This window comes from Amblyomma mixtum, chromosome 3 (assembly GCF_055824585.1).
Source record: "Amblyomma mixtum isolate Tamu chromosome 3, ASM5582458v1, whole genome shotgun sequence".
NCBI classification, from domain to species: domain Eukaryota; kingdom Metazoa; phylum Arthropoda; class Arachnida; order Ixodida; family Ixodidae; genus Amblyomma; species Amblyomma mixtum.
The window spans coordinates 323881675-323894310 of NC_143014.1; the positions used below are offsets into that span (position 1 = coordinate 323881675).

Sequence of the window (12636 nt, forward strand, 5' to 3'; positions counted from 1 at the left end):
AAAAACCTGGTTAATATGTTATCACTTTGCTAGCAGGCACCAGATTGGCGGCACTTTCTGAATGCATGCAAAAGTTTGCTTCTTCGGATTTAACGTCCCAAAGCGACTCAGGCTATAAGAGACGCCGTAGTGAAGGGCTCCGGAAAGTTCGACCACCTCGGGTTCTTTAACGCGCACTGACATCGCAGAGTGCACGGACCTCAACAATTTCGCCTTCATCGAAATTCTACCGTCGCGACCAGGATCTATCCTGCGACTTTCGGGACAGCAGCCGAGCGCCGTAACCACTCAGCCACCACGGCGGCCGCATGCAGAAGTGTGTCATCCAGCGCAGCATCGACTCGACACGATGGCGCGCGTGCATACCCCTAGCTTTCGTATTTTGTTTCTTTTATGCACTAACTCAGTGCAACTCCTGCGACAGTAGGTTAGACATTGACCACGTTTGGAAGTTGAATTCGGCCCCCTTTTATTGCGATGTGTTTGAGTGTGAACTAAAAACTCAATACTTAATTATGACATACAGAAGGCCTGTATAGGTCCGGTATTGCAAAACCTATTCAGTCTGTTCTTCCCTCTTTCAGTGTAATTTTGAAGCATTAATGCACTTGCGATAAGGTAGTTCCTTTTGTTTGGAGCTTGCCAAAGGTTGGCAGTCTCTGTGGCAATATTCTATATGAAGTTTAGCCCACCTATAATAACTGGAGTTATAATGAACGCTCAGTTATTATGAATGAGGGTGGTGCTACTGTCAAAACATGTGTTAGAGCAATGGCTATGCGTCTCACAGAATAAACGGCCATGAGAGCTCGACGTCGAGCAAGTGAGAACACGTCCTACCCACCCTAAAGCAATGCGAAGATCGCCAAAAAGAAATAAAAATTCAGCATTGAAACCAGTGGCCAAGCGCACACTGACTGAATGCACTGCCAGTAAGTGCATGCATGTGTGCGAGTTGGTCTAAAGTAGTAGCAGAAGCCTGGTGCACGCAAAAGAGGGACAGCGGTGAAAATGGTACACAGTCTCGGTGATTAACCAATGCCAGCATTTGAGAACTCAAATCACCAGCTGGCCAGTGAGGCATAACGTGTGACTGGCTGCCAACCAGTCACATGGTATGCCTTGCTGGCCAACTGGCGACGTGATGTGTGTTTTCCAAATGGTTCTCCAATTTATTTTCTGCTGGCATGCGGAAGCAGCGCACACAAAAGGGCAGTGCAATTCCCCATTCCACGTGCAGATCTGTTGCAGTAGCTTCGTCGCTGCATCCGTACAATTTTGATGAGAGCCGGAGACGTAGAGGCCGACCCACCGCGAAGTGCCAAATGCCTGTAAGAAGAAAGGTCCACTTACTACGAACCTCGGTTATAGTGAACCCAATCCTCATGACCACCAGTTTCAATATAAGTGAGCTCGACTGTATTTCATTTGTGCACTCCTTCAGTGCATTTGCCAAGGAAAGTGATGCAGAACAATAGGATGTACAACAAGTATGGAATGCAGTGTCACTTGGAATGGTCAATGTGATTTCGAGTAAATGAGGCATTCTTGCTTGTTTTGTTTTTAACATTCAAGACGAACATTGGAGGCGGCGTGATGGTGGAAAACACTGCTAAGCCGGCCGCATGCGCACTGCAAAACTCAGCCGGCAAATGTTGAGCGTCATTCGCTAAGAGCCGTTTTCACGCTCGACGAGCAAAGAGGAACATCGCTCTACGAAACAGGAACAAATTCAAGGAAGGACGGACCATTAAAAAAGGCCTTGGACCCTGTCCGTGTCGATGCAGTTAGCACCTTTTCTTGCTTAATGCCAGGGAATGCACATTCCCCTGATCGTTCTTCGCACCTTCTGCTGTGTCACAGGTCTGAGCCCATTCTTGATCGGTTGCTTTCGCTGGCGCTGAGCACTGAGAATTGTGGGTTAAGTTCTGTATTTATGAGAGGTTGTGGCCACACATTGAATCAGGGTGACCAGAACTTGTTCTTATGAGAGAGTGCACATGTTTATGACGGCGCGCCCCAGACCAATTAGCTGTTTTCCTTCAACTCGCGGATTTTTTTAACCAGTTTGTGAATTTGGGAGAGACTAGGATTCGAACCGCAATCCTCTCGTACATAAGGCAGCTACTCTACCTCTACGCCATCGCTGCAAAGGGTTCACTGGTCATAGTGTAATAGCTTTTGGCTCACTGAATGTATCAGTTAGATGATTAGCATTCCTAACTTGCACTAAAAAATAGAAACTGGAATGCTGGAAATATTCTTTAGTGAAGCTGAATGTACAGTACTGAAATTCTACCCATGTTGGGTGTTTGGGTTCTAAAGATGGGTTACGGGAAACTCCAAATTCTTGTACAACGTATACTTTGGTTGTTAACTCCTTGCAAACTTATTGTCATCTTCATTGTTTTAGCCGTTCATTGTTGTAGTATGCATATACTGAGGGACCATATATTAATGTCCTATGCAGGCATGCATGCCTTTTAGGAATGAGCAGAAAAGGCAGGTTTATTTGCCGTTTTCGAAGGATGATGGGCTTCGTTTTCATGAGCTTGAAATTTCTAACTTCTGTTTACTGCAGTACTACATTACTAAACAGTACTGCAGTACTGTTTAGTAATGTACTTACTAAACAGTACTTAGTACTGCAGTACTGCAGTACTAAACAAAAACCGATTTCTTTTGGTCTTTTTCAGGGTACACCTGCGCCCACATTGAAACAACACCACTTCATTTGAAGAACAGCCTGTCTTCTATGCTCTGCAGAGAAATAAAGTGAGTGTATTTCTTTGCACACCGTACAAGACAGGCTGCTGCATGCACGGCATTGAAGACTGGCTGCAGCTTATTGTACATAACAGTACACTTTCCCATATATGAAACGTCTGTTTCTGCTTTGCATCTGCATAAAAAGGTCGTCACGAACTGCTTGTAGTGTCAGCATCCACAAACCAAATACAGAGAGCTGATTTTCTCGTGAAAAGCACCAGACACTCATTGACCGGTACCCATTGAGAACTCAGAAAAAACTCTCACATCAAGTGCTGGAGAAACACAGCGGCGAACCTTCTTTAGAAACACAGAAAAAACTCGGGAGAAAACTCATTAGAAACTCTCAAGACAATCTGGTGGCTTTGTTGTGCAATAGTAGCAGCTTCTCATGAGACACACAAGCAAATGTTCTTAAGGGATCACCGCAGTATTTGTTATCTGCCTCTTCTTTATAACTTACATGACTGTCGCCATATTCGGCTACTGCTGCGGCGTGCCACCTTGTCGCTCGATTTCCTGGAGTTTCTTGTTGCAGTGGTCGTCAGTCTCCAGGTGCTCCAATTTGTACCCAATGTTCCTGAAGAGAACGATGCCACAGTACTGGCATGACAGGTCCACATGTTCCTCATCTTCCATCGGCTGATGCTGCGGCAAGCATGCGGGTGTTACGGGCGTTGTCTGGTTCGGTGCTGACTCCGACAAGGACAGCGCGCGTATGCCTTCGTCAAGTGAAATCCGACGCAGAACCTCTTCTCTCTGCAGCGCCTTCCGGTGCTTCTTGCCCTGCGATAGAAAGAAGCAGAATGCGTGCCCGTTGTCAATTGCGCAAGCAAGGGTTTAGTGAATAGTTGAGGCTACTAGAGAGGGAATGTGCAGGGTGTGTGTCCTTTAGTTTCACAGCAACAGCTTTGTATTACACATCACAATCAAAAGTCTACACAATCGCGTCAAAAATACAACACAATATTTTGTACTTTTGTCATCACGACAAATTTTTCTATTTTTTCATAGCATTTTTCTGTAGTACTGTATAGTAGTTTTCTGTAGGCTGCAGATCTGTAGTACTTTTCTCTAGTAACTGCACGAAATTCTGCTGTTCTGTTGCGCTACAAAACGGTCTGTTGCGGTACAAAAAGTTCTGTTGCGCTATAAAACGTGCATAACTGGCTCCCTGTGCCAAAGAACACCTGAAATGCGCTGTCAGGTGCGTGGTGGTGGTGTCCAACTGCAAATAACTGTTTCTAAGAATACTTCCAGCTGAGCGAAGGTTAACTGACAGCAATTTGTTCCCGGAATTCAACTCACGCTCGTATGGGCAGTCAGGGCCTCTTGACACGTCATGGCTACGTTGCAGACATTGCACTGGAACGGCAGCCCTGCGCTCTGCGCCAGAATTGTCACGGCGGCAGCCGGTGCCGCGGATGCGTCGGAATCCAGGGTGGCGGCCTCAGCGGCGGGTCTTCCGACTTCGGCCCGTGGTTGGAAGTGCCTCTGGCTTTCAACATTCTTTAGGTGTTTGACGCTCTTCAGGTGGTCGTGGTAGGGCACAGGGCCGTTGAAAAGCATGCAGCATGGCTCGCAGGAGAAACGTGTCGACGCCATCTGCAAAATAATGTGCGACTATGTTCGATGGCTTCGAGTTCAATAACACTTCACTTGCCGGAAGGAGTTGCTCTACGAAAAGCCACAAATTTAAAGTATTTCCGCCGAACCTGTAAGTTGCAAACGAGAAAACCTGATAAGATACTGCCGCGAAGTCTTATTGTTCTTGAATAACTTTTGTTCCTTTATCGCTGTAGGAGTGCACACTTATCATTTTCAGCTTTGTTTCACGGGGTCTGTTATCTATTGTATTACATTCAGGCGAGGCAGAAGATCGCGACTCTGTTTCTATGTAGAAAGCTGTGAGCAATGTACAAAGAACGGCCAACGCGTTATGGCCTTACCATTTATCCACGGCTCTAAAGAGCTCATATCACTCTTGCCACCCCAAAGTTTTTTCCTTTCACTGTTGGCGTAAACACCTTAGAAAACCTTCGTCTGCCTTCATTCCTGCTTGTGGTAAGCTTTACACAACAGTATTTCCAGAGGCAAAAATAAAGTCTACGTGCATTTAGGTTTTCCGTTTCACGTTCTTCCTCATGCTTGTCATTCAAAAACAAGTTCATCAGCATAATGACACTTCGGCAGCTGGAGGGAATGTCATATGGACGAAACTTGGTGGTATCCAAAAAATAATAGTACAGCCTTGCATAGTAGTCGTTCGAGGCAAGCACATTGCAGGAGACGCATCACGCCCTGATCCATCACCTCCTTGACTGCATCCATACCCACGCAAGCTTAATTGACAAATAACTGGTCTCACGATGAAAGTCAAAACTTCGATTATCACGGAGACGTTATATAAGCACAGAATGTAACGCCAATAGCCTTGACTCGTGGCCAGCACACGTCTCCTTAGTACCTGTACCTGTACCTGTACCTTAGTACCTTAGTAACTGTACTATGATCGATCATACATCATCATCATCATCAGCCTGACTTCACCCACTGCAGGGCAAATGCCTCCACCGTGTCTCTCGAATTAACCCTGTACTACGCCAGTTGCGGCCACTGTATCCCCGCAAACTTCTTAATCTCATCCCCTTACCTAAATTTCTTATTAACCCCGGGTGAGCTGCTTACGTCCTTTAAGGAAGTGTTCTAGCCAGGAGATCAAATTTTGTGGAATGGTGAGCGATGACAACTTATATAGAAGATTATAGAAAACACGATCAAATGCCTTTGAAAAGTCGAGAAAGATAGTGTCGATCTGGACAAGGTTATCTAAGTATTGTAGAATGTCATGGGTGAATTCGGCGAGCTAGGTCTCACATGACAGCTGCTTCCAGAAGCCTTGTTGATTGGGACAGAAAAAGTTCATTGATTCTAGGTGGGTCATTAGATTGGAAAAAATAATGTGCTCAAGTTGTTTTGACGGTATACTAATGAGGGAAACAGGATGATTTTTTAGGGCACGTGCGTTCATCCGCTTTAAATATGGGTGTAATTTTGGCTTTTTCCAATTGTCAGGAACAACCCCGGTATCTAAGAATTGCGTAAAAATTGAGGTGATTTGAGGTGATTAAAACTATCTTGTACGCATAATCGTGACATCTTGCCTGATTGCATGGTGGAATTTGTTGTAGCTAGTCAACAGTTTCACTATATCGAAAAGCGACCAACATTATTTGTAGCAAATGCGCGTTGTGTTGTGTAGGGTTTAATGGCTTATAAGCGGCTAAGGCTATCATGCACCAAGCCGCCGCGGTGGCTCAGTGGCTATGGTGCTCGGCTGCTGGCCTGAAAGACACGGGTTCGATCCCGGCCGCGGCGGCTGAATTTCTTTGGAGGAGAAATTCGAGGCCCGTGTACTGTGCGATGTCAGTGCACGTTAAAGAACCCCAGGTGGTCGAAATTTCCGGAGCCCTCCACTACGGCGTCTCTCACAGCCTTAGTCGCTTTGGGACGCTAAACCCCATAAACCAAACCAAACCTATCATGCACCAAGCTGAGGGTAGAGAAAATTGTTTTATGCAGTATGTTATAGAAAAGTGTAAATCAACGGTGGTGTAACGGCGAAAAAAGTTATTTCGTGCAACCTACTAAAGATATAGGACAAAGTTATAGAAGTGACCTATGGTAAAAGCTTTGAAGAAGGTCAGATATCCTCTGCAACCATCCTTGGCTGCGCAAGGATGCCGAAGCCCCCAACAAATCGAGTAAAGACTTCAGCCTTCTTCTAAGAACGAGAGAGTGGCTGAGGAGTGATTCAGAAAATCTGCTGGTTTTATTTATTTTTATTTATTTATTTATCAAATACTGCCGGCTCCCCTTCGGCGGCCGAGGCAGGGATGGGGGGGGGGGTACAAACAAAAGACAATAAAAATACACTCTCTCTTGGCGTTCACATGAAAAAACAAAATGAACACTTCATAATCAAAAGAACTTTGATTATGAACTTTGATAAAAACTGAACAATATTTATTACATCTACAATTTTTTAAAAGTCCTGCTATGTTTAGAAACTTAAAAACCTGTGAAATGTCAACGAATGCATGTTCATTTAAGAGCAATATTGAATGGAATGGTATGTGTTCATTATAAAAAAATGTAAAAAGCTCCTTTCTCAGTATTTCTAGTTTTGTGCATGAAAATAAAACATAGTTTATTGTTAGCTCATCTTTGCATAATTCACATTGTGGCATGTTTTGTTTTGTAAGTAGGAAATTATGTGTGAGGTGCGTGTGCCATATAGGAGACGACAGATAACCACTTCTTTGAAACGTTCCTGGTGGTTGCAGGATTTCCACTCACCTAAAACTGGCATTACTGAGGGTAATTTGTTTGCTTCTTTGTTCAATACGGACTGCCATTTCTGTCTTATGTTACAATGAACTAAGTTAATGCAACCTTTAAACCTTATATTTGCTTTTCTGATTTGCCTGTCAAGAGCTTGAGCAGCGCACAAGTCTGCTGTCTCGTTTCCTTTTATTCCGATATGACTCGGAACACAGCACTGTTCGCTTCTTCCTTGACCTGTGGCTATCACTATGTTATGTATAATGCCACCAAGTGATGGAGTGATTGCATTTCTTGAGTGGAAAGCAGTAAGTAAACTTAGTGAGTCTATGTAAATAATGCTGTTTGTGAGCTCTCATTTACTATTTGCTGAGTGGCTACACAGACGGCGCAACATTCGGCAGTGACGATTGATGCACATTGCAGAAACCTTACTGTTGGATTCCCATTCCCTTGTACCACTGCGCTTCCAGTATAAGCATCTGTTTTTGAGCCATCTGTATAAGAAGGTGTGAAAGTACTGTATTTTTCCTCCGGTGCAAGAAATTCTTACATTATATGCTGCTGTCGACGTTATTTTTTATGGAACTTTGTAAGAGTGAAATCGCAGATTGCAGGAAAAAAGTACCATAGAGGGAGTGGATCTCGGCTTGGAGATATGCCAGGTAATGTGTCTAGTATGCAGAGGTTTTCGCACATCTCTTCGAAACGCATGAGCAGCGGGCTGGTAGTCTGCGGTTTGTTGTTAGTGTTCTCGATGGGCACTTTGCGGCTATCTCGTGACAGATGTGTTTAGGTACTGAACGGATTTTTAAAATGCATGAACACGTGAGCATTGTTCTTCTGTCTGTAAGTTATGGTTCGTTTGTTTCTACATAAAGACTGTTTATAGGCGATGTCCTGTATGCACCAGCGAAAAAACGCAAACCTGAATTATGTACCGGGTCCAGTCGTTTCAGGTACGACGGTCTCGCTGACCCGTATACTATACATCCGTAATCCAGGGAAGAGCGCACTACAGAGCGATAAATTTGCAAAACACATGACCTATCGGAATCCCAGTGCTTTCGGGAGAGGACTTTAAGTATATTAAGGGATCGGGAGCTTTCTTTTTAAATGCATTTATATGAGGCAGGAAAGTAAGTTTCCTGTCAAATGTTATGCCTAGAAATTTCTGTTCATTTTTACGGGTAGCTGTTTCGTTCAAGTGGAGGGTGGGATTTGCCTGTAAGCCTCGTTTGAGTGAGAACAAAGTGGCCACCCGTTTCCGTGGATAGAAGCGGAAACCATTTCTGTCCGCCCATGCTGCCATTTTATTTAATGTTAGCTGTATTTCCCTTTCACATGTTAATATGTTGCAGGATGTGCAAGCTATCTGGAGGTCGTCTACATAGACTGAGTACATAACTGACCCTGGGATTATTTTACTCAGAGAGTTCATTTTTGCAATAAAGAACGTGGTACTTAAAATACACTGCTCAGCTACCTCATTCTCCTGGATGAAATTCTTTGAAAGGGTTGAACCCACGCGTACATGGAAAGAACGGTTAGATAAGAAGTCTTTTAGGCAGTTCAACATTCTGCCTCGGATGCGAAGTCTGCAAGGTCTTGAATCAGCCCTAACCTCCACGCTGTGTCATATGCCTTCTCTAAACCGCAAAATGCAACAATACAGCGCTGTTCATGAACAAAAGCTTCTCAGATAGCATTTTCAAGACGAACTAGGTGATCTGTTGTACAGCATCTATTTTTTAAACCACACGGATGGCTGTCAAGAAGATCGCAGGATTGAAGGACAAAAGATAATCTTCTATTAAGGACACTTTCAAAGGATTTCGCGAGGCAAATGGTCAGGGCTATGGGTCTATAACTGCTAGGGGAGGTTGGACGTTTCCCAGGTTTAAGAAATTGTACAATATTGGCTTTTCTCAAGGCCTCGGGTGTTTTCTCCAATACCCAAACTTTGTTAAAGATTCTTAAAACTGCCTCTGCGGCAGGCTGGGCAAGATTTGCTATGTTTGCATAGTGTGTATGGTCGGGTCCTGGAGCAGTTTTTTTGCCGGCATGTAGCATTCCATCGATTTCTTGGAAGTTAATTAGACTATTCTATTTTTCATTTGCACCTCCACTAGTTGACGGCCTTTGTTTTTCAGCTATTTTTTTGTATTTTAAAAATGAATGGCTATATTTTGAAGAACTTGAAAGAGCAGTGAAGTGCTCCTGTAATATATCTGCCTGTTCTCCTATACTTGTTTGTCTTCCAGGTGTTGTTAAAAGGGGGATTGTGAAGGATGAGTGATTGCCATTTAATATTCTTACCTGCTCCCGCATTTTCTTTGATGTGATTTGACTGTTTATGGATGAGACATAACTCTGCCATGATGCTTTCTCGGCACTACAAAGATATACCGAACTTTTGCTCGCGCCTTTCTAAAGTTTCTGAAATTCGCATGAGTTGGATATCTACGAAAAATGCCGCAAGCTTTGTTTTTTTTTTTTTGCATCCTTACATTCTTTTGTATACCAGTATTTGCGATTTTGTTTCACTATTCCAAAAGATTGAGGAATAGCTAAATGTGCGGCAGCTAAGATACAGTTTGTGAATTTTTCATTGATCTCATTAATGTCAAGGTGTTCGAAAACTATCTTCTCTAATTCGGCTTCTGCTCTAAAAAGTTGTCAGTCAGCTAAATGTCGCTTCCAAGGCCGTGGTTTTGTGGGAACGACTGTTGGCGAGGATGAGCGACTTATTAAGACAGGGAGATGATCGCTGCCATATGGATTGTCTAAAACACTACAGATGAAATTGCTAAAAACAGACGGTTAACTATAAACAAATCTGAAACCCTCATTTGCGACGAAGTTGGGGACGAATACGTGGGCTTATTCGAGTTCAGTGAACAGACGTTTCTGCATAGAATAAAATCCTCTATAAAATGACCTCTAGTGTCCGTTTTCTCGCTTCCCCAAAAACATGAGTGTGCATTAAGGTCTCCAGCTACCAGATATGGCTCTGATAGCTGCTCTCAAATTAACACTAATTCATGAAGTGTTAACTTTATGTGCGGATCTATATATAGAGAGCACACTGTAATGGTTTTATGTGCGACCAGAGTGGCTGCGTCAGCTTCGAGTTATGTTTTTAGTTTAAGCTCACGAGCCGGGACACCGTTTTTCACTATGATGGCTACGCCTCCCGAAAGCCTGCTCGCCTGCTCCTGATCGCGGCGGAAAACAGTGTAATTCCTAAGAAAGTTATTTTTTTGGGGAGCTAAATTTGTTTCTTGTTGACATAAGGCGACAAGAGCGTGTGCTCTTAGTATGTCTTCGATATCAGTGTAGGTGTTCCGCCAGTCCTCTGCGGTTCCATTGTATTATGAAGGCCATTTTATTTTCGTGTTTTTATCGAGTTGAAAACTAGATCAAGGTGTTTATGGCCCTGTGATTCGGAGCCTGTCTTTTTTTCACCGATCCAGGGAGCTCCGCCGACCATCCGACGAGGACGGCAAGGAGTTGCATGGGTCGTGTCCATCGGCTGTGCAGAGGCGCTGGACGACCGTGCAGAGGGCACGTTCACGTTCGAGTTTGACCAGGACCTGTGGGAAGAGGTCTTCAGGCCCGCCGACCCGGGAGTCTGCGCAGCCTGATTTGGAGTTGGCGGCGTAGTGTTAGTTGCTCCACCTTGAGACAAGGATGGCCCCGCCATAGGCTCACTGCGTGTGACCTGGACAGGTGCTGAAGGCTGGTGTGGTGCGCCGCGCCCACGCATCGCATTGGCGAAGTTGGGTTTTGTTGTGAGAGAGAATGAGTTAGTGAGCGCAAAACGCCTTCTCGCTTCTTTAAAATGAAACGTTTTTCCTTATGGTGATCATCTTTCTTTCCTTCTCCCAAGATGGTCACGCCTTGGAGTATGCGACATGGTCTCCTTCACAGTTTGCGCACCGCGGGACTGCGTCACATTCATCAGAATGGTGATCCTTCGAAGAGCATTTCGCACAAGTTTCGCGAACGCGGCCACACTGTGAGCCGTGGCCGAACCTCAGATATCTCACTTCGATTGTGTTGGGAAGTGTGCGGGTGTTTTATGTGAGGATGAGGTGTTTTGTGTCTATTTTGTTATTATCCTTCCGGATCTTGATTCTGTGAACGTCTATGACGTCTTTGTCACAGACCTTCGAGCATCTCCTTTTTAGTGATGTGGACAAAACCATTTTGCGGAAGTATGCTTCGGGCAATGTTCAGAGATCGGTATGAAGTCACAAATACAAGAATATTCCTTACAGATACAATGTTTACGTGTTTTGAGTGCTGGACGTTGTCAAGCAGTTTGAGTAGTAAATCGCCACTGGCCATTTTTGATACCTCGTAGCCAATGCCCAAGGCTTCTGTCAAACACTTTGATACTAGGAAGGGCGATAGGATTCATGCTTGCTTTTCTTGTACTTCACTATGGATGACATGGTATTTACGAAAAGTGACTTTTCTTTTTTGGAAGAAATCATCGGCATCGATCAACCCGCTCTTTAAAGACCGATCATGTTTGGAAAGAGGGGGAGCCATAAAAAATTTGTTTTTCGCTCGTGGTCCCAGCCACCCATTATAAAGCCCAACAAGGGGACGGGACAGAAACTTACCAGCAAGTCCTGCCAGCGCCCGCTGTACACCTGAACTTTAACCAAATATGACGCAACTGAGGGCGGAGAGACAGGAAAGTGAAAGATGGAGGGGAGCATAGGAAATGCGACTGCCGAATTCCCCCGGTCTGGTCAGGCCGGAGGTGTTGTCGACAGGAAGCAGGGGCCAAAGTGGTGTGTTGCCTCCGCCGAGGTGCCTTAAAGGTCAAAAGGCTCGCCATCGGCTCAACCACTAGGATCCCCTTTTACCCGGACATAGCGATGCCACGCACGGCTAAGCACGGGTGCTCGTGTCCGTGGTGGCGCACTGCTCACCATCATCCCCCTGCGGGGATGTCCCTGCGGATGCTCAGGCACCCGTGGTGTCGCATCTCACCAACGTCTGCATGAATCAGGTGCCCCTGCTGCGCGTAGCAAATGCACTTGGAATCAAATCAGGGTACGAGAAGATATACAGAGAGATATACAGAGAAAAAGAAGATATTTTCCATTTTAGGTTTTGGTTTGGTTTATGGGGTTTAACGTCCGGAAGCGACTCAGGCTATAAGAGACGCCGTAGTGAAGGGCTCCGGAAATTTCGACCACCTGGGGTTCTTTAACGTGCACTGACATCGTACAGTACACGGGCCTCTAGAATATCTCCTCCAAAGAAATTCCAGCCGCCGCGGCCGGGATCGAACCCGCGTCTTTTGGGTCAGTGGGTCAGTAGACAGATATACAGAGAAACAGTACATATATTGAATTTTAATAATTTATGTACTTTATCTGCTATTGTGCGAGAGAAATAGACTACAAACTGAGATAACATTTTTGATCATGCAAATAGATGCCTCAAATTATGTACTGTAGGCGCACACTTCAAAGCTATTAAAACAACCTGGAACACGAA

General features: G+C 44.7%; 1 protein-coding gene across 1 annotated transcript; it reads right to left on the minus strand.

Annotated features, from left to right (window-relative positions):
- Window positions 1-3252: 3252 nt before the first annotated feature.
- Window positions 3253-4374, minus strand: LOC149355791 (zinc finger protein 346-like). The gene is made up of 2 exons (XM_089577690.1): window positions 4078-4374; window positions 3253-3555 (listed from the first exon to the last, which is right to left on the minus strand). Exons 1-2 carry the CDS (start codon window positions 4372-4374, stop codon window positions 3253-3255), a joined length of 600 nt encoding a protein of 199 aa, XP_089433816.1.
- Between the last annotated feature and the right edge of the window lie 8262 nt (window positions 4375-12636).